The sequence below is a fragment of the Gopherus evgoodei genome, chromosome 1 (genome assembly GCF_007399415.2).
Source record: "Gopherus evgoodei ecotype Sinaloan lineage chromosome 1, rGopEvg1_v1.p, whole genome shotgun sequence".
Lineage (NCBI taxonomy): Eukaryota > Metazoa > Chordata > Testudines > Testudinidae > Gopherus > Gopherus evgoodei.
In genome coordinates, this window is record NC_044322.1 from 17,899,233 (window position 1) to 17,923,430 (window position 24,198).

At 43.5% G+C, this 24,198-nt stretch overlaps 1 protein-coding gene across 3 annotated transcripts in view; it reads left to right on the forward strand.

The window, feature by feature from the left end:
• The window catches only part of CCDC81 (coiled-coil domain containing 81), a 30,745-nt gene continuing 6,547 nt past the window's right edge, over positions 1 to 24,198 (forward strand). The window contains exons 1-14 of one of the 3 annotated variants that reach the window (XM_030558883.1): positions 3 to 364; positions 1,401 to 1,462; positions 2,423 to 2,579; positions 3,793 to 4,049; positions 5,371 to 5,456; positions 7,179 to 7,306; positions 8,819 to 8,936; positions 12,448 to 12,571; positions 15,033 to 15,179; positions 16,820 to 16,927; positions 17,512 to 17,681; positions 21,207 to 21,285; positions 22,213 to 22,439; positions 23,114 to 23,239. In XM_030558883.1, the coding sequence (XP_030414743.1) occupies positions 286 to 364; positions 1,401 to 1,462; positions 2,423 to 2,579; positions 3,793 to 4,049; positions 5,371 to 5,456; positions 7,179 to 7,306; positions 8,819 to 8,936; positions 12,448 to 12,571; positions 15,033 to 15,179; positions 16,820 to 16,927; positions 17,512 to 17,681; positions 21,207 to 21,285; positions 22,213 to 22,439; positions 23,114 to 23,239 (1,868 nt within the window). In that variant the 5' untranslated portion in view covers positions 3 to 285. Of the gene's footprint in view, positions 365 to 1,400; positions 1,463 to 2,222; positions 2,294 to 2,422; positions 2,580 to 3,792; positions 4,050 to 5,370; positions 5,457 to 7,178; positions 7,307 to 8,818; positions 8,937 to 12,447; positions 12,572 to 15,032; positions 15,180 to 16,819; positions 16,928 to 17,511; positions 17,682 to 21,206; positions 21,286 to 22,212; positions 22,440 to 23,113; positions 23,240 to 24,198 lie in introns of those variants that run through there. The other 2 variants (XM_030558889.1, XM_030558900.1) reach the window with 2 other exon arrangements.

Below are 24,198 nucleotides of genomic sequence, written 5' to 3' on the forward strand. Positions count from 1 at the left end.
CCCTATTATGACGTAATCTCTAGCAACAGTGAACTGCTCTCGCGTCCTGGATACGGCTCCCTCCCTCCCCTTGAGCAGCCCATTGAATCCCTGGCCCCAGCAGCTCTTCTCTCCTCAGGGCTCGGGGAGGAGGGAGCGGAGCAGGGAATGGGGGAGAGGCTAGGAGGGCAGTGTGCTCAAGGGGAGAGAAGGTGAGAGCTGGGGAAGGCAGGAAGGTGACAGCAGAGGAAAAGCAGCGCAGGCCCCTCTGCTTTCTGCTGCTTCCCCTTGGTGGGGGATGTAAAAATGCTGGACAATATCCCTGCTGCGATCCTCGAGTCTGGCAGGAGCGTGTTCCCAACGCTCCCGAAGCTCACGGCGGACGGTAAGGCCTTCACGCTCCCCCTGCAGCCCGATTCGTGTGAATTTCATCGGGGAGACTCCTACCTACAACAATGTTCTCCAGAGGTCCTTTGTGTGTCTGGTGCATGCTGGGGATGCCCATGCATCTTGTCCTACAGCGCTACGTACAGTGCCTTCGGCACAGACATGGCAGCCAGGTTGTCTTGGTTCTATTCCTGATTCTGCCACTGCCTTCCAGCATGACCTTTGGACAAAAGTCACTTGTCAAAGTCTGGGCCTCAGTTTCCCCATTTGTAAAATGGGAGAAATACTAGTCTGATGAGAGGGAGATTTGCCCAGCATAACTCATCTTAACTTAACTCATCTTAGTTAGTTAGTGCTCTAGAAGAGTGTAGCGTGTGTATCTAGCCAAGGATAAAATACAGCTTAAACATAACATGGTGTGTGAAATTTAGGAGGTTTGTCGGAGCCTGTTGTGCCTCTCAGTAGTTCAGTCCTCTCACAAGCATTTGCATGGAAATTCCATTGACAAGTTTCCCTAGTGACTGGGTTTAAGGTTTGCTTTTGGAAGGAAGAGGGGTGTTTGGTTTTTTTAATGAAAGCGTTAAGCTTCCGATGGTGCTTTGCTGTGCTGTAGTGACATTGCCAGAAATGACGGGTCTTAGTGCTGTTCTAAATTAAAAATCTAAGCTTGTGAAAACTAGTTTTTGAACTCTGAACACCCACCCACTTTTATGTCAGGCTGCAAGAACTCCTTGCCCAAATCATTTAGAATTTGTAGAAAATTTTTTTTCAACCCCCGACTCTTACTGAGGGTTTTAGAAGGGACTGAAGTCCAAATCAAGTTTAAAATGGAACTTGGTTGAAAACTTAACTATGGAGCAAGTACCTTTGCTCTGTAGTGAATGTATAAACTATGCAGGATGCTTGTGATTACACGGGGATCCTGCAGTCTTATTAGTCAGAAAAGAAGAGTTCTATTTTCCATGGAGTGTGGTGAATTTGTGTGCTTGCCATCTAGAGATCATGACATATTGTGTTTCACTGTTGCATTTCAGAAGTCTTTAGTATTTGGGCCAATGTGTCTGAATTTGTGGAACGGCAGCTCTCCATGAACAAGGTGGGACTCACATCTTATTCCTCCTCTTGAACCCAAATGTTTCTAATGATTCTGATGCACGCCCATGCCACTAAAACGTATTATGTGTGCCACATAATGTGTCCACAAATGTGCAACAGGTTTCTCTTACCTAGTTTACTGGGTTATTCAGCACAGTGTAGCATAGTAAAGTTAGATTAACGCCTCCCCCCCCCCCCATAGATCTCTATATAAGGAAGCTTAACATTTTTTATAGAGGTGGGAATTTTAGTATGATATCCCTTTATGCCTGTTTTACATGCTAAGAACAGATTAAACCCCATTGTGCTCGTTTCTTTTGTTTTTAAAGGAGAAATAACCCTCTTATTTTAAAAATTAGCCATCCACAAAATGGCAAATATATTAAGATTGGTACCAAGCTAACAGGTTGCTCTAGGGATTCCAGAGAAATCTAGCAGTACCCTAACGCACATCTTTGGCTATTTCAATTCAGTGTGTCTAACAAAGAAATATACATTTCATAAGGTATTTAGATTGCTAAATTAAGCACTTAGATCCTGCTCCTGCCAATCCTTGCTTGTAGGAGTAGTCCTTACTCAGGAGAATGTAGTCCAAATATAGCCTATGGTGCCACTTGTGTGGGTAGGAGGCTTGCTCACTGGGGTGAGGATTTGCAGAGTCGAGCTCTTTGGGGCTTCTCTAGATTAGGGATATTTATTTCGCTGTTGCTACATCAATGATTTTTTTTCAAATAGCGAAAGGGAGGGAGAAGAGAAATATAGGAAATATTTGGTGCTATCAGGGAGCTCTGAGAACTGCCCCATCCTGCTTCCCTGCACCGGAAAACATAAGGTATGGATGGGATGTCAATCGCCACCATCACAATGATCTGGCATAGAATGACAAATTATGAATTGGTTGTGATTATTTAGAAGCAAAAATGTTTCCCCTCCTTCCTGAACATTATTGGTTATTTTTCAGGCTGTCCAAATACCAGGGCTTGGAACATTCTCTTTTTTAAGACAAAAATTAGATGTCGGCAACAATAAATTTATCCTTATTCAAAGACCTGTGTTTCTTCTGTCTGAGAAACTAGCCCAGATTCATGGACTCAAACTTGCCAAAATACACACTCCTGGTAAGAAGTTTAATTATGGCATTTGCCTTTCCTTGAAATATATTTGTCCTGTGCTATAAAATATCTGACAAGATTAATAGCTAAGCAACCAAATGTGATACATGTATAAAATTCCTTCACTGATAACAAATTGGGCTCTGTTTGATAAGACACCAAGAGGGAATTTCTTTACAAGACACCATTGCTTTTATATTTATATCCTGTGTAAAGTTAGAATGGTTCTATCTGAAATGTTTTTTTACCTTCTAACTGCATAATGCCACATCTGTGGAGCTTTTATGGTAGCTGCAATATGTTCTAAAAAAAACTTTATTACCACTGAAGTTCCATATGCATCTTGCACAAGACTTTAGCTCTGCAAATTCAAAGCTTTGTGCCAGGTTTTACACATGCACAACTCCAAGTCAAAAGTGGCCTGCAACAGCTTTTTCATTTTATTTTAGTGGCGCACACCTTAATAGAGTAATCAGCTGGAGACAGCTTAAAATAGACCTGAACAAACAATAGGTTTTATGAAGCACATGTACAGCTGTATGTATTCTGAACAAAAAGTAGTTTCACATCAATGTCACCATGTTTGCACAGACTGGGGAGCAATGGTATTGATTATGCCTCTTGTGCAGCACCATGGGGCTGCTTTAAAAAAAATCCTCTGCACTCCATTACACTGTGGTGTACAGCAAAGGGTATAATGGAGTGCAGAATCCGACCCCATATCTCTAAGATGAGTTGCAAAATGAAAGTTCTGATCACTTGTGGTTATCAAAGATCACTGTATTTAAGAATGGGGTCCTGGTTAAATTCCTACTCTGGTTTCATGTTCCATCCCCCTGCAATTTCAACTGCATACAGTATTCTTCACTTCCTGTCCTGAAATCTTGTGCTGTATAGCTGCCATGTTTCATTTTTGTATTTTCATATCGAGGAAGTCATCCCTGTATAGCTGGCATATCAGTTTGCTTTTAAAGAGCTTGGGGTCCTTCGGGATGAGGAGCTATATGGAGTTGTAAGGTGGTTAGTAAAATGGATATGATAATAGCCTCAAAGATTTTGTGAGGCTTTATTCAAGGTTGTAAAGTGCTTTGAGCCTCTTACAGGAAGGTGCTACATAAGTGCAAAATGTGACCCATTAATTCACAGCCTTGTTGCTGCTGTTATTTAGGAAGTCTGCTTGCTGTTTGAATTACTGGGTTCCCCTGATTGTTGATTTCAGGTGATATCCCAATTATTCAACTGAACTTCATCATGTTATCCCTGGAGGGTCCCTTTAACAGGGAGATAGTGGAAGGATGTGTAAAAGAGACCTTGCTTTTTTTCTCACGATCCATCGCTACCAAACAGAATGTTGAATTCACTTTCAAGGGAATTGGAGTTCTCGTTATCCGGGACAACAAAGTGAAAATGAAATTTTACAAAGATTTCCTTCAAGCCATGGATGGCAGTGGCAATCTGGTGAAAGCTCTTTCCAATGTAAGTTTATCATTTTCCCAGGAGAACTTAAATTATTTTGAGTCTGTATCAGTCAATAATGCCAATTAGGCAGGTGGTGAGTCACACTGTGCACACAGCCAGTCTTGTACTGTGTTATTCTTACCTTGTCCTTCCATATTATTATAATTTATTATTATTTGTTTTCTAGTAGTGCCTAGTGGCCTCCACTAATTTCAGAGCCCTGTTGTGCTTGGTGCTGTGGATACACATAGTAAGAGACCGTCCCTGATCAGCAGTGCTTACGATCTCAACAGATAGGACAGCTCAAAGGAAACATTTTGTTACCCTTATTTTAAAGATGGGGAACTGAGGCACATACAAACTCAGGGTGTGTCTACGCTGTAATCGGAGGTGCAATTGCAGCATATGTAGACATACCCAAACTAGCTTTATTCTACTACCAATAGCAGTGAAGCCAGGGCAGGACGGTATGAGCCCGCTAGGGAGTCTGAGTATGTACCTAGGTGGCTAGCCTGTGCTGCCATGATTTCACTGCTATTGGTACCTGAGCTTGCTAGACTAAAGCTCGTTTGGGTATGTCTACATGTGCTGCAATCGCACCTCTGATTGTAGTGTAGACATGCCCTAAGTGACTTGCCCAGGGACACGTGAGAAGACTGTGGCAGAGTCTGGAACAAAACCCTGATCTCCTGAGTCCCATCCAGTGTTTCTCTCCCAATCCTACGTATTGCATCTTGTCATAATGCTTTCTGGGACAGGGACCATCTCTTGTGCTAAAGGTTGAACAAACATGTAGTCAAAAGGGCCCTGATCGGCACCTCTAGGTGCTAATGTTGTACAAATAGTAGTGAATAATAGTACTCTGGGCAAAGAAAAAGAAGGCCTGAGTTTGTGTCCTTCCTTGGTACGAGGACAGACATTTTAGTAATGGGAAAGACTTGCTGCAACTTTGTGAGTGACTGAACTAATTGCAGTCTGTTCAAGTCCATAATCTGCAGAAACTGTACAAACCAACCAAGCAGTGCTTTAAAACCATGCTAGTAACATGGGTTAACCATGTACCTGTCTCCACTTGCTTCTCTACTGGAAAGTAAATAGCCTCTTTATTGAGTCTAATGATTCCTGACCACTCAGAAATCATGACAATATTATCATTCATTATCAGTGATAGGCTGGGACAGTTTTCATCAGTTACAGTGAAGGGCAAATGTGAATGAAATAAAATTTTGTGATGGGATATTGGAGTAGCAGCCTGTTGTTTTAGAAGTAGAAAGGGTTGCCTTGTTCGTTACCTGCTAGACAATGTCCTCTGAGTTATCTCAAATGTTTGTTGTTGTAGAGGCCTGGGACGAGCGATTCAGTCATTTCAGGTAGAGAAACTGCAGTATCTCAGTCCCGTGCTTGCAGTGTTGTCATGTTTCCAAGGTGAGTACTTTTGCTTCTTTACCAGTTCACTGACCAAGCTAGCATCTCCTATCTTACATTTGGGAGATTGTGTTAGGGCTTGTCTCCACATGGAATTATTACTCCAGAATACCTATTCAGGCTAGCTATTCCAGGATAACTCTGTTTGGGCACTCTTATTCTTTAAAAAAGGATTAAGCTAAATTGGAACAAGGCACTTTTATCCCGGGATAAGAGTGTCTACTCATGGAGTTATTTAGGAATAGTTGTTGCACATTAACTTCACACTTTAACATAATCTGAATTAACTTCCAAGAGTAGACAAGGTTAGATAATGATTTTCGTAATGCTTCACCTGCCTTGTCTCTTTCTTTCATGTAAGATTTCAAAATATGTACACTGTCTGATTTTTACATGAACACCTTTCCTTAAATTATGGATCTGGCCGTAGACTTACAAAAGTCATATGGTCATTTAATTTTACTGGTATTTGTGGCATTCAGTTGAATGAATACCTACCACCAGCCTTCCTGGGTAGAAGATCCACAGTAAAAAGTGGCAAGTCAAAAAGATACCTTTCTTCCCTCTTCAATAGCAATGGAATATGGTAATTTCCTTCCCTTCCGATCCTAACTGAGGTACACAACCTCCCAGGGCACCATTTGCTCCTTTTCCCCAGAGGAGTTCCACCTTGTCTCCCCCTTCCTGCCCTCATGATACTGGTTCAGAACAGGAACTATCCATTCATGTAACAGTGATGGGTTTAAAATATGACATCTTGTGAATTATCAGGGGTAGATTTTCACCATTAGAAAACAAGGACTTTCCAATAGTAAAAATCATTTATTTCTAGTTCTAGTACCTCATGATATGTTGAACTGTAAAATTATAGCACTGTCATGATATTTTAGGTAATTTGTAGAGGTTTCTAAAATATATTAGTTATATTTTTTCCTCTCCCTCCGAGTCCCATTTGGGTGAATGTTAGGTAACTGAAGAGCTCATCCTGAGAGGTGCTGAGTACCCATTACCAAGTTGTTCAGTGTGGGTAATGTTAATGGGTAATAGGTGCTGAGTACCCGTTACCAAGCATTGCCACCTTTACTTCTGCACTGCAGCTGCGGGAGCCACTGCCTTCAGGGCTGGGTGCCTGGCCAGCAGCTCCTGCTCTCCGGCCACCCAGCTCTGAAGGCAGTGCAGAAGTAAGGGAGGCAATCCTACAACCTACCTACAATAACCATGTGACCCCCTCCCCTCACAACCCCCTGTTGGGTCAGGACCCCAGTTTGAGAAACGCTGGTCTCCCCGTGAAAGCTGTATAATATAGGGTAAAAGTACACAAAAGATGAGATTTCACGGGGGGAAGACCAGATTTCAGAGTCCGTGGTGTGTTTTTCACAGCTGTGGATTTGGTAGGGCCCTAAACTTAGAGCTTTGGTGTCCTTTGGTATAAAAGGGGTTAGAGAAATGTAAATGACTGAGAATAGTTAAGTAAATTGAATACTTTCTGCCTTACTTCCTGACATAGATAGCCATCAAGAATAATTTTTGTTACTGTCCATTTTTATGTAAATCATTTTACATGCATAATCCTTAAGGCTGCTGTATATTCTGATTTTGAAAAGTGCTATCTTTACAGTAGTGCTAAAGATACTTGTGTGGTCAGGTTACTAATACAACATTGTGCCTTCTATTCTGGCATAGGTTCTACAAAACAAACTGACATATTTTCCTTGTTTCCAGGATTGAGTTGAAGGAAACAGACAACAAAGCAGCCATGGAAACCATCACAGAAGAAAGTGAAAAGTCCAACAAAGAAAAGGAGCTAATAGAAAAAGAGAGAGCTCATAGTAACAGTAGCAGTAAAAAAGGTAGGTTGTCAGCTGAATATTGATACAGGTTTATTGTCATTCACTTGTTAGACAGTAGGAGCCAGGTTTAAAATGTGCAATTTGCACATCATCTGGTACACATTTAACAGTTGTAAGTATCCATCATTGCAATGATCAGTCATGCTAACCATCGTGGAAAGGAATCACAAAAGGGTCCAACCTTTTCAATTCAAGAGGATATTTCCACTCAACTCTAATACCTAGACTGTATTGCAAAAGGTTCTTTGCAGTTTTATGAGTTTGGCTAGGCAAAAAGCATTGAGAACGCTGAGAAAATCTATTAGCATTCCAATAGGGTGTGTGCCTCGTACAAAATCACAGCTGGCTTTTCTTTAGAGAGAAGGCATCCTCCTGTGGTGATCATTTGAAGGCTGCCAGCCTATGCTGGTACTGAACTCTATATTTAAAGCTGGGAAGCAATTTTCATTCTAACCCTCACTTTCAAGTTGCTCAGAAACTTCACAAAAATAATCCGCTAGGGCTGTACATTCTCATGCTTAGGGTTTATCTCCACAGGAAAGTTTTATCAGTATATTGGTAAAAATAAACGAGTATAACTCCCTGTGTGGACCCTTTTATTTTGGTATGTAACTCCCCAGGGAGAGTTACACCAGGATAACTACAGTATATTGGTTTACAGTCACACCTTAGCTTATACTGCTGTAATTTTCCTGTATAGACAAGTTGTGAGTCTCAGCCCAATGAGCCACATTCTGCATTGTGTTTTATCGATGGACAGGGAATTGGGTCTGAGTCTAGCTGATCAATTTATGGATAAGTTATTCAGAGAAAAGCAGCTAAAAATGCTGTAGCCTGGAGGGATTGATAGAAAGTGGCTGACGTGCTTTGGAGGCTCTGAGCACCAGCAGCTCTCATTGAATTCAGCTGAAAATCAGTCCATTGCTGTATAGTTTTGCCAAATTAAGCAGGGCTGAGATAACCATCTTCAGTTATTTATTGTTTTGGGGCTATCACCAGGGGTTATGGGATGAAATTAAGCAAAGGGAAACTGAGACTAACTGAGCCAGATGCTGGAGCTATACCATTTTATACCGGCTGAGGCTCTGTCCCACTCTTATGGAAAATATTCCTGACACTGAGATCTATTAGGCTGTGCAACAGTCTCCCAATGGCACTGGTAGCCCCATTCGTTGGAGTACAGTATAGTGTATAGTATGGGGAATGATGCTGCACTATAGAAGTTAAGAGCTGGGAAAGACCCATGATATTATGATTTTGTGTCAGACAGGTATTAAAACCTGTAGGCAACTGAAAATCCTCCTTAACTAATGTAGTCCAGTGGTAAAAGAATGGTTTTATGGCACTGGAATCAATGGGAGTACTCACAGAATCAGTGACTAAGGCATTTTTAAACCATGGTAATGCTGCAGCACATCTACTGTGTGTGTCTTGTGTGAGCTCCCATGCTGTCCTGATCTAAGTTGTCACAGAAATGCTGTTCTTGGGATTTTCCTTGTTTCACAATTACAGAGAATCTTCCCATTAAGCGCCTTCTGTCCCGACAATCTATTGTTCCTGCCAAAGTGTCAGGGTTCAATCTGACTGATGAGCTGGAGAAGAACCTCAAGCAAAAGAATGTCCCTGAAAGGTGAGACTCCCGGGGAGCCATGGATAAGGGTAACTATAAACTTTTCAGTATCTCGATCTTCACTTAAATGCAGCTACAATGTCTGTATTAATTGTGAAAAGGAAAAAAGAAAATTATTTATTAAACTAGAGAGGAAGGGGGATAAAATTTTCAAAAGTGCCTAAATCCCATTTTTAAACATGACCTGGGGGCAGTTTTTCAAAGATATTTATGCACCTAAAGATGCAGATAGATGCCTAGTGGGATTTTCAAAAGTTAGGCACCTAAGTCTTCCACCACTACCTTTTCCTGCTCCTCCAGTGGCTGTGTTTTATGTGGGGCCCGATCGGTAGACATGCTCTAAAGTGGCCTCTGAGCATGTCTGCTGGATCAGGCCCTGCAAGTGAGACAGGCAGGGGAATGCCTAGTTTGTGAATCCCATTGGGACTTATGAGCGAGTCAAGTGCTGAGCTGCTTTGTGGTGCAGGACACTGGCTGTGCACTGACAGAAATGTAGGCACCTAGTGGACCTACCAATGGAAGCCTAGGTGCTTAGGGCCCTTGGACACCTACAGGGTTAGCCAGCAGCTGAGTGGGTTCTGAGGACCTACATTTTGGACTTAAATGCCTAAAGTGGCAGTTAGGCATCTAAGTCCCCCTTGTGAATCCTACCTTTAGGAGCTTAAGTTCCATTGGCTTTCAATGAGATGTGGGCTCCTAAGTCCCTGAGTCACTTTAGAAAAATGACAAATAAGCTCCCAAGTCATTTAGGTGCTTTTAAAATTGTTACCTGAATCTGCTTGATGTGGCAGACTCAGGCTCTGAGTATAGGCTTTAGAATGTGGCCAATATTTTGTATCTTTGTGTCCATTAGCAATAATCCTCTGAAGTTGGATAAGTAAGTAGATTTAATTTATGTTTATTAGAATTATTGTACAAACACGTCAAAATCTAAGCTATTTGGGGATGAATAGTATAAATGGGCATTTTCCATATAATGTCCCTGGGCCACCAAGTTCCAACTTGTCCCTTGATCAGTGGATCACTGTACCAGTTTATTTTCTTGAGAAAAGGTTAATTACCAAGTAAACTAAGGTTAAAAATTCCCATTGACTGAAGCTTTTATCATGCAACAGCCCTTTAAAAGACCCCAAGTCTATTGTAAGAGTGTGCTCATCTCACAGTGCCATTGGATCATCTCACATTTTCTTGCTGGCTGGGAGGTATGGTACAGGTTTTTGTTAGCGTCTGGTGTCTGCCTCGTTTTCATCTGACGCCATCTCCATTTTGTATCTGATAGTTTGGTAACTGAATGCAAACAATTATTCAAAAGGTTCAGGATCCTCTTACCATTCACTGTGGAGTTGAGTGAACCTGATCCTCCTACTTGATGAGAACAGTCTGCAGAGTTTATAAACATTTAATGGAAGAGAGACTCAGAGTGCTCATCTCATGGCTTCTAAATGTTTTCACTGCTTGTCTGAGCTTTGTTCGACACTATCAGTTGTTCCAGGAGGTCACTGAGACCCAATTCAGCCATGATTAAACATGTAGGAGCTCTTTGTTTTAATTTGGTGGATACTGCTTTACAAGGCAAAGTGAAATTCAAACTTCTCATGCACCAAGAGGATAGAACAGTGCCCATCTCCATTGTTTGTCTGGGGTTTAATCAGTTAACCTAGAGGCTTTTTCTTTTGTACTAAAGCTTATTACTGTGATGGGCACAATAGAATGGCCAGAGATTGATAGGTAGATAGAGTTGCTTCTCTCACCACATTGCTTTCTCTTTGTTTACAGCGTTTGCCACTAGCAATCTATCTATATTGATCTTAGGTACTTATATGGCCCCCATCACCGTAGTGCCTCACAATCTGTAGTGTATTTAAATGTATGTACAATGCCTAGTGTAACTGTCTCCCCAAGTGCCTGCCATTTAGATGACACTGTTAATTAAATAGTGAGAGGGGCCTGGATCTGGGACATCTTGAGCTTTAGGGAAGTACAGACAAGATGAGAGTTGTTGTTCAGGATCATTGTCTTCCCCTCTCTGTTCATTTGAATACAGTCAATGAAACAGGAGAAAACTGAATGCAAGTTTCCATTCCCTGCCTTATTTACTGGTCATTTAAAGATGTACATCACTGCTTTGCATCTGAACCATCTCTATGGCCCCTATCACCACAGCAGCTGAGCACCTTACAGACCCTACTGAATTTATCTTCGCCATGTGCCTGTGAGGGAGGCACGTGCTGTTATCCCTGTTTTACAGTCACACAGGGAGTCTGTGTCAGAGCTGGGAACTGGGCCATTGGACCATTAACCACTGGACGATCCTCAGTAGACGATGGATTGGACCCTAACTGATCTGTAGCACATTCTTTATTCAGCAACTATAAATGCAAGTGAATTCCTGCAGAGTTCTGTGTAGTGCTTTTCAGTTTCTCCATGTGGTAATTTAGTTTACTGAAGACTTGTTTATCCCTGTATTTAGGTATTCATTCCTGGGCGCATTTGGCTAACTGAGGTTTTACTGTGTTTCTACAAGAGATAGTGGATGAACTCCTAGAATTGCTTCTGGGCCAGGCTGTGACGGTGTGCATGACAAAGCATCATATGTGCACCCTGATGGCAAATTAGTTACTGGCTGTGACACAGGGTGTGATCACACTGGCGCTAGAGGTTTATTTCCAGCTCAGGTAGCCATACCTGCACTAGCTCTGATCAAAGTAGCATGCTAAAAATAGAAGTGTAGTTGTGGAGGTGCTTGTGGCAGGACAGGCTGACCGCCCCACTACGATCCTGTCTGAAACCCTACTTAGGGGGGATGGATAGCTGGTCCTGTGGCTTGCGCTGCTGTCACTACCTTGTTATTTTAGCATGCTACCTCAGTCAGAGCTAGTGCAGGTATATCAGCTGAGCTTGGAATTACACCTCCTACTCCAGTATAACCATACACTGGAACAGTCTATCGTTAAGCTCAGTTGAAGCTATGATCCTGATCTTATGGCTTTGAAGCCAATGCAGAGACTCCCCATATAAGCCCATGAGTTCAGAGGCCAATTAAAGCAAGGTCCAGGCCATGTAGCTGAGGAAGTGCAGGAGCCAATATTGCAACTGTGAGCAACAAAGGGAGTAGCACACACCTGAGCACTGCTGAATGATTCCTGCTGCAGCAGGAACCAGACGGGCTAGCTATCCAGTGCCCTGGGTGAAAAGACCCAAAGGAAGAAAGGAGGGCAGCAGTTGAGAGCCCTGTGACTTGTGACTGGCTGTTTGGGAGCACCAATGAGGTTTTTTGTTTATTCTTTTTACTGGAGGATGTAGCAACTATTTAGAGAATTTGGGCCCAGCTTAGTCTTAAGCCACCTCTTTATGTGTGGACACTATCTTCTGGTGTGCATTCATGAGCATGTATTTAGTTTCTCAGTGGTGCACCAAACTCCATTGCAAAACTGCCTTATGCCCAGCATGTTGGTGTTTGTACACAGCACTTGTAATAAACTGATGTGCATGTCCTGTTGTGTATTCCTAGTGCAACATCACCTGTTCCCCCGTGTTTCTCAAAGACAGAAACTGACTGCGGTCCCAACCTAATTCATGCTGCTGGACCCAGAACTCCATCCCCTCTTTGTCAAGATCATGGTAGGGCTGGACAGGTATAATATATGGATCTTATTTACTTATTATGTCACTTTTTAATCATAGCAAAATGTGGTTACCTGGGAATTGATTTTAAAACTGTCCCTAATGGTTGTTCACTATAACATTCAATTACTGTACTGTTTTTATAGGCCACATTGGATCTTACTTAAAAAAAATGCATTTCATTATACATGTATGAGTAAATCCTGGTCAAGACTGTATTTTGAAGAAACATATAGGAATAAATTACACCTCTACCTTGATAGAACGCCACCCGATATAACATGAATTCGGATATAATGCGGTAAAGCAGCACTCCGGGGGGGGGCGGGGCGGGGCTGCGCACTCCGGCAGATCAAAGCAAGTTTGCTATAATGCGGTTTCACCTATAATGCAGTAAGATTTTGGCTCCCAAGGACAGCGTTATATCGAGGTAGAGGTGTATTTGAGATCTGGTTATTATGGAAATGTTAACCATAAGGGTCTTCATTCATTAGCGATTATGAGATGTAGAAAATAAATAGTTTCCCTTTTGTGCACAAGCGTTTTGCCAAAACAAGTGCAAAGGTTGCATATTTTGTCAATTATTTTTACACATTGAAGTTTTCTGGGAGCTACTAAAGCAATGTGGAGAAAACCACTTCGATCGAAAAGGGATTAGATATTTATGTGGATATCAAGAATATCTGGTATTGTCATAATTAATGACGACAGAAATTTTGAGAGGGATATTAAACCTCGTGATTCAGGGTTTGAGCCAATCTCTAACTATGAGAGACTAGGATAAGACTTGTGTGTGGGGCAGATTATCGCACATCTGCCTACTTAGGGGCTCTTATGCCTTCCTCTGAAGTGTCTTTTAACAGTGAGGGTAATTACCCATTGGAATAATTTACCAAGGGTTGTGGTGGATTCTCCATCACTGGCAATTTTAAAATCAGGACTGGATATTTATCTACAAGATGTGCTGTAGTTCAGACTGGAAGTATTTGGGGGGCATCCTATGGCTGGCCTGTGTTTGTAGAAGGTCAGACTAGATGATCACAGTGGTCCCTTGTGGCCTTAGAATCTATGACTCTGCTGCTGGCTGCTGTCAGAGACAGAATACAGGATTAGATGGTCCACTGTGGCTGTTCCTATGTTCAACCATGAGTGCTGGCAACACTGATTGGATCAGATCTTCAAAAAACAGAAGTATAAAAAATTAGGCTCCTAAATCCATATTTAGGATCCATAAAATAAGATTTGTCAAAAGTTCTGAGCACGCAGCACCTCTGATTGGGGCTTATGTCCTAGTAATGCTGGCATATTAATTGTTGAGATCAATAGGTGGCTGCTCAGCAGTTTTGAAATCAGGCCACTTATTTAAGAGCTTAAATATGTATTTAGGAGCTTAACTTTAGGCTATTTTTTTGTTTTAATCTTGACCACTAGCTATTTTGTCCTATTTTTAACTAACCAACCAAGAGAACACAGACAACAAATATGCTAACAGCTGGGAAAATTTTCTGTTACTCTCACCTGCAACGTGTGCTGCAGTTCCCTGCTCACTAATATATATAAACTCTGCAGTTTGTGCTTGCCTATACGTACAACCAGGCTCTTCTGTGATTTTGTTGTCTCCATGTTTGATTGCCACTAGAAAGATTCTCCTTCATGTTCTGGGTTGGAAACTATAAAGTCTAAAACGACATAGCTGATAAGGGTAGTCCACACTTGGGGCAGTGAATAGAGCACAGACACTGCACACTCAGCTAGCACAGGTATAAACCGCAGTGGAGACGATGAGGTAAGGCTTAGGTGAGTAAAGACATGCCAGAACCATTACCTTATGTGGCTCTCTACCCACCCAAGCCATGCCTCCCAGGTCTCTATTTTTAGTAGTGTAGTGTCCCATTGCCTTCCTACTGCTAGAGTCTTTCTCCACTACAGTGAAAGCTGGCAGCAACAGGGAAAGGCTCTGGCAGAGGGAGGCAGTGAGAAAAGGGTCCACCACTGGGGAGCTGCCAGAGCCTTTTCCCACTGCCAGAGCCTTTCCGTGTACCCTGCAAGTCACTGCAAGTGTAGCCATTGCCAAGCTCCAGGAGAGAGGCTGGTAGCTTGTTGTTTTTTTTTGTCAATTTCATGTATATCTCCTGCTGTTGGTCCCTTGTAATCTTTTGCAGGGGCAGACTATTCCAGATCTAGCTGTGCTAATAGTTATCAGGGATGGGATTTTCAGAAGTGCCTACAGATTTAGGAGCAAATTGAATTTCAAAATAGTTTTTTTGCCACTACACAGGAACTGTGCTTCTAGCTGCCCTTAGTAAGGAGGAAATAATTCCCCCCTAGTATTTTTAATTACAATACTTGTAAGAAGGTTGGATTTTCTTGAAGACTTGTGGAAGTTCATTGTAGGTGAAGAGTGACTAGAGGGTGAAAAATTAAAAGAGACGAAGCTAACGTGCATTCTTTTATATTTCTATGGGCCTCCAGGAAATGTGCTACCTGTGTATGCAGCGTGCTCAGAGGAACATCCCAGTGTACTTCAGCGAAGAGAGGAGGAGGAAAGAGCTGGATGATGACAGAATATTGGCGCAATACCAAACTATGAAAGACCAAGAGGCTCTTCATAGGCAGCAGGTATTCCATGCAATTTGAAGCACTCAGAGAGACAGGATTCCTACCACCAGGGGGAGCTGAGTTTTGAATGTTTCAAAGAAGTAGGAAGGAAAGGTGTCTGTAGATCACTGGTTCTCAACCTATTTGCCATTGTGGGCCACATATGCTGCTCTCTCTGTGGCATGAGGGCCTCATTCACATTAATATATATATTACCTGTATGGCCCTGAGGCTGTCACATGGGCTGCAGCTGTGTGCTGATTGGGCTGCAAATGGCCATTGGATTGAGAACCACTGCTGTAGATGCTTGTCTATTTGCTATTCTGAAAGAAAAATTCTAAATAAAAAAAGAGAGAATAAAGAGAGACCTGCGGTATCAAGGTCTTGGTCCAAAGCTAGCTGAGGTCAATAGTACAAGCGCCGTTGAAATCAGAAGGCTTTTGATCAGGCCCTTAATTTAACTATCCCATTGTTGCTTAGCAGAAATCTCTGCTTGTCCCCAGAGTTCTAAAGACTTACAGCAGAATTCTCTCTGCACGGCAGTTCTTTACATTCGCTGGTCTGGGGAGTGAAATGTGCTCCAGTGAAGAGGCCCCACCCAAGACTCTGTGCACCACTTCAGCCCCAGAATTTGAGGGCTTAAATGTTGCAAAAGGCCCTGTGCTAGATCCTCGGCATTGGCAGGCATTTCAGTCACCATGTGCAGACCAAGTATTGCCAGGCCAAGTACTCAGAACTCATGGGAATGGCTTAAAAACTGTGAGATTTTATAATACAAAATAAAAATTTAGTTGGTTTTTTTTTTTTTTGCCTTTTGGCTTTTGGGTCACATTTTCAAGCTTTTCACTGCACCTATGATGGCTAGAAACTTTTTTTTTTTAAAGAAAAAGTGAGAGCTGAGAGTCTCACCTAATCACATTATTTCATGAGCAGGAGCTTAAGAAAAAGAACAAATATCACGAGACTGCCTATAAAATTACAAGAGCTGTGAACTCTCAAAAGAGACATAAAGGGATCCCTGCAAATATACAGCAAAATATCAACGCACAAATCTACTGGGTGGATTGGAGAAGAGAATCATGCCCTTAGGGGAGGTTGTGTGGTCTAGTAAATAGGGCCCTAGTGGTCAGGAAACCTGAGTTCTGTTCCCAGCTCTGCCACTGACCTGCTGTGTAACCCTGGGTAAATCATTTAATCTTCGTGCCTCAGTTTCTCCATCTGTAACGGGAAGATGATGATACTCCCCTTGTAAAGCAGTTTTAGGTCTATGGGATGAAAAGTGTTGTAGAGAGCTAAGTGGTATTATCATTATTCACTATAAATATATTAGTTTTAGAAAGTATTAAAATGTTATCAGTAATATTCTTATTTTATGTAAATCTAATCTTTTAATGATGCAGTAAATAATATTAGGGCCTAAACTATTAGAACTTGATCCAAAGCCGATTGATATCCATGGGAGTCTTTCCACTGACTTCAGTGGGCTGGGGCTAAGGCCTTTAATGTACAGAATTATCTATTTCATTATAAAAGGAAGAACTTTAAACTGCATGTCCAGAGAATAGACATGCCATTACTGGAGGATTTCCTGGCTGTGCAGTGACATTACTTTTGTTCACACCTTCATTTAAAATGCCTCTTTTCTTTTCTTCTCACGATAGATGAAATTCTTGGCAAACAGAGAACAGAACCAAAAAACCGCTGCCTTTAACCTGGGGGTGGCTGAAGCAATAAGAAATCACAAGAATGAAAAATCCACAGAATTTTATGTAAGAGCTTTTGTTTTGTTTTTTAAGAAGACTAGTCTCATCCTGGTAACTTTTTTGCCCAAGCTGTGTATTGACTTTCCATTAGCATATATAACATGGAAAGAAACATCAGAAACTGGGTCACCCAAAGCATTAATAGACAAACCCTTTCCGTGTGAGAACTTTCAGCAAGGGAGATTATTAATGCCTTTAGCAGTGGTGCTCAGATTTTGTCATCATTTAGTCTGACCTGCCTATCACAGGCCACAGGACGTCACCAGTAATTCCTGTAATGGAAGGAATTGTTCTTCCCTGCGATGTTACTGAACATTATCTAGCACTGTGTACTAGAAGCACAATAGTGGTGGGGCTACTTCGGGACATTAGTGAGACCTCTGTCAACATTTTGCCACCAACCCAAGGGGAATTTTGGGGTGATTCCCCTGGTTCTGATGGGATTGTCTACTTTCTGGATACTGCAAATGCATCTCTGCCTGGAATGATTCTGCAGTGTTCGTATTTAAGGAAATGATGCCATGTTTTCATGGTATCGTCTTCTATCTTGTTTCTCCCATTAGATATGAACCATGTTTCTTTCCTTGCAGAAATCATTTGTTTTTGTTAAACGGCCACCCAGCCCTCCCCCATACATCAAGCAGGAGGAGTATTCACAAGAGTTGTTGAAGCAAATGGAGGAGAAGAAGGAGAAGGAAGCAAAATTAAAGCAGGACAAAGAGCTGATGGATCGGCTGGAACAAGTGCAGCTTGCGGAAGAGTAAGTCTGCCTGTTGTCTCTGCCTAGGGCTGTGTGTGGCTGTGGTGCTGGTGGGAGTGGGTCCATTCTACATGTCTCTTGCCCTTGGCACTAGAGTTAGGACCCACAGGCAATGGTAATTAAGCCGGTCTTGTTTAGAGCTGAGTGAAAAATTGATTGTTTGATTCTGTTGCCGAACCACTTAGTGTCAAACTGAAACTGAATTTTTCATTTTTTTCGCCAAAACAAAAAAAAGTTGTGTTTGGGCTGAAACGGACTGTTTCGAATGTCCATTTGAAATGACATTTGGAAACGGACCATTCCAACATTTCACATTTTTCTTTTCCGTTTTTTCTCCAGCTGAAACTGTTCACTGAATTCAACCTGAATTTCATGAATAGCTTTGGTGCCCTGAAAAAGGCATGTGTCAATGAAAGAAGTATATGCACAAAAAATGCTACCTGCCCCTTGTCCTGTTCAGTTTTGAATGCTGGATTGGAGCCCCCTTGAGAGTGTGATCAAACATATGATTTTAAAATATTTCTATTGTGTCTCTATCCAGTCTAACCTATCGAATGATTCCACACTCCTACTGGTGTCTAAGCACCTGATGTTACAGGTCAGTTCTACAGTACAGGTCAAAGAGATACATATTGAAATACAACAGCAAACCATCCTATAAATATCCTTAAAAATCTGCATTCACCAGTTCACTCCTATACAGTTAGTATGGGGAATGAGGTGAAGCTACTTCTGCCTTATATGAAATGGCACAAAGATCAGGATTGTTGAGTTCAAAGTGACTTGGATTACTCTTGTATGGTAGAAAAGGGTCTTCTTGGAGGTAAGGACTGTTTTTATGTGTCTTATTCAGTGTCATTGCTAAGGTAGAAGAAAGTAATATTAGGCTCACAAATAAACATAAGGATCCAGATTCTGGTTATGCTTATGCTGATGTAAATCCATTAAAGTCAATGGAGACACTTTTGGTTTTACACTAATGTAACTGAAATCAGAATCTGGTTCAGAGAGTAGTAAAGATGCAGATTTAACAATATTTGTGTGCTGTGAGTGTAATGCAATATCCCTTCAAGCAATTTAGGCAGAATTTATGTGCGTGGGTGTGGAGGAGAGGCTAGCTTTCATACTGATTTTAGCCAAAGGTTTTTGTAGCCAGAGCTAAAATTCCAGCTGAACCACCGTATGGGATTTGAAAAGAAAAGAAAAATACGTGAAATGGTGAATGAGGACATTGTAACCATTAGGAGTCAACTCTGGTTTAGTGTGTCTGCCCTGTATCTCATGTACAAGCAGGCACCCTGAACCAATCAGGGCAATGGGTAGCAGCCATTTCATTCCGTTATAGAATTACTCCTATCAGCGTTCTCTACAATAAAATGTTATCGCCTCACCTTCCTGTTTGCTTCTATGTAGATTCTTATTGCCATAGTATCGGAGCGCCTTCCAGTCGTGTATTAAGTGATATGATTATATGTGCAGTGTAACTTCTTGTTTTGGTCTGGGTTCAGTTTTGGGTTGTGTGTTGTTCACCTACATGCTACTCTGTGTTTGTATTAGAGAAGGCAGGTGGAAGAAATGCTCCTTGCATTTGGAGTGGAAGGTAGGGAGAGGTTTGTGATGGTTCTTGGTTCCTAGGGGAGTTCACCCCATAGTCTCTGACTGGCCCTCAGAATGCTCTGTCTCCTACACAGATGACCTTTACACGTATGGTAGGAAATTCTAGAGGTTCAGCCACTTGTGAACTGTTTTTTTTTGCCTCTTCAAACACAAGGACAGTGATTTAACAAACTAGCTGGCTAGGGTTCACTGTACGCATATCATTGCCCCCTGCCATATGGAATCAGATCATTTACATTGTGTGTCATAGGCCCTATATTGCTAATAGCCAATGGAGGCTTCCTTTGGATCAGATTGTAGGGCCTGACTGTGTTTTTGGAGCACAAGAAGGTCTCAATTCAATTCCTGCTGAATTTAGGAAATTCCAAGCTGCCAAGGTATGCAGCAGCATAGTGACAATCCTAATATTCTGACATGGCCAGGGCCAGATTAACCTTTTGTGGGCCCAGTGCCAAAGATATTTATGGGCCCCCACGGAGGCAGTGGAGCATGGCGCGGGGAGGTCAGTCCCCAGAGCGAGGGGCCAGCCGGAGGCAATGGAGCATGGCGTGGGGAGGTCAGTCCCTGGAGCAAGGGGCCAGCCAGAGACAATGGAGCATGGGGTGGGGAGGTCAGTCCCCGGAGCGAGGGTCCAGCCAGAGGCAATGGAGCATGGCGCGGGGAGGTCAGTCCCCAGAACGAGAGGCCAGCCAGAGGCAATGGGGCCTGGCATGGCAGGGGTGGCCCCGCTCCGCCCAACACGAGGGGACTGTTTACAAACTGGCGGTTGCCAGATGCACAGTGGCCTGCCCAGCCCTGTGCTGCCAGCATGTCCCTTCCCCTCGGAGGTGGGCCCATGCCACACTACACAGCTCCTCCTTCACTCAACACCCCCCAACTTCCTATGGCTAGAACCCCACTGGACCCACTATGCCCAGCGTCCCTCCAGACCCACCCACGAATGTACAGTGCCCTGCACAACACCACCCCTGCCCACAGCCCCACCACACCTGCCCAGCACCCCCCACAGAACCCCTACTCCCTAGTGCCCCAACATACACATCTTCCCTGCCTCCTGGCCACACTCACTGGCCTGCTGGGAGGCGACTGTGTCTGCCAGGCTGAGCTGGCTGCGCAGCCAGGGCTGGTCCAGGGGCTGGGAATTGCTCCATCCCCATGGGAGCGGCGCAATCAGCCAGGCCAGGACCTACCCTGGCAGGCTCCCTCCAGACGCACTTGCCTGGAGGCGCCCAGCCAAGCTTCCCGCACTGTTTCTCCCCTACACACACACCTAGCTGAGACTGGCCAGGCTTCTGCACCAGTCCCAGGCGGCTCAGCTCTGTGGAGACAGGTGGGGCCCCACAGGTGGTGGGAAGCAGAGACTGCCCAGAGCCAGAGGTGCCCTGGGGTTCGGCCAAGAGGGTGGGGCCAAGGGGCAGAAAGGAGCCCTTGGCCAGCTGGCGGGCAGGCCAAGAGAAGCAAGTGGTGGGCTGGGGGAGCCAGTAGGGTCTCGGGGTGCAGACCAAGCGGAGCAGGCTGGGGCCCCTTCTGAGCATGGGCCCGTCTCCATAGAGCCACTGGAGCCATTGTAAACCTGGCACTGGACATGGTCAGTGATTTGTTGCTATATTATCACATGTAAGCCAGGGTGATGCACACAGGTCAAGCTCAGTGTCATAAGTTGTCTTACTCTACCATGGAACTCATCATTATTACTAATTATTGTTATAATAATTTTTGAGGGAGCAGAGCCATCTTGGTAAGGGAGGGACTCATGGACTAAAACCGGTAGCTAAGTGTTGTGGACTCACATGTACTATTGGCAGGTCTGTATTTCACAGGCCATGTCTGGATGAATCCTGCACACTTATTTCTTGGAAATATCATCTCAGTAAAACTCTTGTGATTCTTTTGTACTTTTATTTCTAGGCTAGCTGCCCAAAGAGCGAAATATCTGAAAGGCAAGATAGAAGAAATGCAGTGCTATAAGAGGGCCTTGGATACACAGGTAAAAACTTGTGATTAATAATTATGTGTCCCTCACCAGGCCAGGGCCACTGACCTGATAGTGACAAAGTTTTTAAAATGAAAAAAAATTCCTGTGTTTAATAACTTTCCTACCTATTCTGTGGCTAAGTGATGTGTCTTTAAAAACTGGAATGTTTCTCAGAAAGTTGTGGAGAAAGGTGGAAATATGCCATGTCTGAAGTGATATATTAAAAAACTCTATAATGATCTAAGCCATAATAAGATCTTCCGAAGTTTTAAGAATGATCACTATAGCCAGTATTTTAAAGCTGTTAAGATGGTGAGTCTATTTAACACCGAAAATGAGGCGCAGTTTACAATATTTCTATTGCTGGCTGAGAAAATAGCCCTTCCCCCCTCAAACTAGTTATCTAGAGATATCTGTTTGGATTGAGTAGAGCTATACAAAGTCATCATGGAATTTTTTGAGAAACTTTGAATAAAATTGCCACTAGATTCCAAGATCTTAGGTAGCATTCAGTCCCTGCCCTGAAAATCTTACAGACTAAATGGACAAAACACAAAAAGGGCAGGAGGGGAAACAGAGTCACAGAGACGTGAGGGGATTTGCCCAGTGTCACAGAACAGGTCAGTGGCATAGTGTCCTGATTCCCAATCCTGTGCCTTATCCACTACATCATGCTGTTTCCTCTATAAAGTGATATTTAATAAGGAAAAATATGAACTTGAATATCAATAAAAAATGCTTCCTGACATTGAACTATAAAATAAACAAGGGAAGTGGTAGAATCCTTATTGGGTGTGGCATTTAAATCCAGAATTGAGAAGGTGGATTAGCTGATTTAATAGCTCTTTTCCCATCCCTAGCTTCTGTCATTCAAAGTTTTCAGAGCCATGCATGAGGTTAGTTTCATCATGGTAAAATCTTCATATAAACCTAATACAGATAAAGTTGAAGCCGATACAGTTGCCAGTCTGTGAGCCTGACTCAGCTGATCTCATCTTTGGGAAGAGTGATATGACCAATGAGAAGCTTGCGGAAAAAAAGCAGCGAGCCCAGGAGTTCTACAAGCACCAGCTGCATGCCACAGCTGAGCGGAAGAGGACGGCTATCCTCAATCAGCTGGTGGAGCAGAGGAGAGAAGCTGACATGCTGCAGAGAGCGAAGAGAGAGTAAGCCTGCAGCTCAATCCAGTACACCATTTCCAATGAAGCCTTGAGGGAATTCAACAGCACTAATGAAATTGCCTCACAGGGCTTTGGGGTAGGGCAGGAGGGTGCATTTTCTCCTTTTTAAGGCCCCAGTCTAGCAAAGCATTTAAGCACAGGCTTAAAGTTAAGCGTATGTGTGGTCCTACTGTCTTCAGTGGGAACTATTCACAAGCTTAAAATTAAGCCTGTGCTTAAGTGCTTTGCTGGATCAGGTCTAAGTGGAGAGTCTTGGAGCCTTCTGCTGGGATTAACTCTGTCAGAGCTGAACTCTGTGGATTGTGCCCATTTCTGGCTGAACATTTCAGACAAGCACCTGAATTTGTAGTTAATCTTCTCAGCTGAGCTGGTGGCCTTCATAGGCTCTGCCAAGAGCAGCCAGATATGCCCAAGGCTGTGTGGGGCTTCTAAGCACCACAGGGTTTCTGGCTCAGGTAGTGCTCTCGTCCACGTGACAGTCATTAATTTTGTCACAGCCTCCAGCAGCTCAGTGGCTGGCAGGGAGAGGGAATCATGTTAGACAGCCCACCACGCTGGGACAGTGGTTAAAGAAACCCAGGGACAAACTGACAAAGTGGGGGAGTGGGAGGTAGATTCATCCATGAATCATAGGAGAGACTTTTAAAATAACATTTCAGGTGGATTGCAGACAGGGGAGCGCAGTTTGAGAAAATATTCCAGATGAATTTAGCAATGCAGGACGACTGGCAAAAAAGCGCTGGAATGAAAAGGCTGAGGGAAGTTGAAGAGAAGCTATTTGAGCGGTAAGATTCCTAAACACTGAGGGGATTTCCCCTTGCCCATCCTTTAGCCAGTCATACCTGCAGCAGTGCTTTGCCTTCAGTGCACGGGGAAGTGGCAACCCCCTAACTCAGTGGTCCCCAACCTTTTCGTCTGGCGGGTGCCAGACAAAGGACCACTGCGGCGGTGGAGCACCCGCCGAAATGCCCCTGAATTTCGGCGGCATTTTGGCGGTGACACCTCTTGATGATGCCGCTTGCCATCGACAAGTGGCATCATAGAGAGGCGTCGCTGCCAAAATTCGGGAGCGACGCCTCTCGATGACGCCACTTGTCGCCGGCTAGCAGCGTCATTGAGAGGCGCCGCTGCCGAAATTCGGGGGGCGACGCCTCTCGATGATGTCACTTGTCGATGGAATGCGCCGTCATCGAGAGGCGTCCCTGCCGAAATTCGGGGGGCGATGCCTCTCAATGACATCACTTGTCGACGGCAAACAGTGTCATCGAGAGGCGTCCCAGCCGAAATTCGGGGGCGACGTCTCTTGATGACATCACTTGTCGATGGTAAGCGGTGTCATCGAGCGGCATCCCTGCCAAAATGCCGCTGAAATTCGGCGGCATTTTGGTGTGTGTTTTCCCGGGGGCCAGGATGCAGGCGCATTAAGATGGCATCGCGTTGGGGACTCCTGCCCTAACTGATCTCAGTACTGCTTCATGCTAGAATGGGTTAAAAGCAAAACCATATTAACGCAGTATAGGCCTTAGTCCCACTGTAGTAGCTGGACCGTGTAAGAAGTCTGAGTCCACCATGATCTCCAAGCTAATGGATGTAAGGACCAGATTTCTAAAGGTATTCAGGTGCCTAGAGATACAAATAGGCACCTAGTCATAAAGTTTAAGGCCAGAGGGGGTTCACTAAAGCATCTAGTCGGATCTCCTGTTTATCACAGGTCACCAACACCAGCAGCTGGGTATGGGCGACA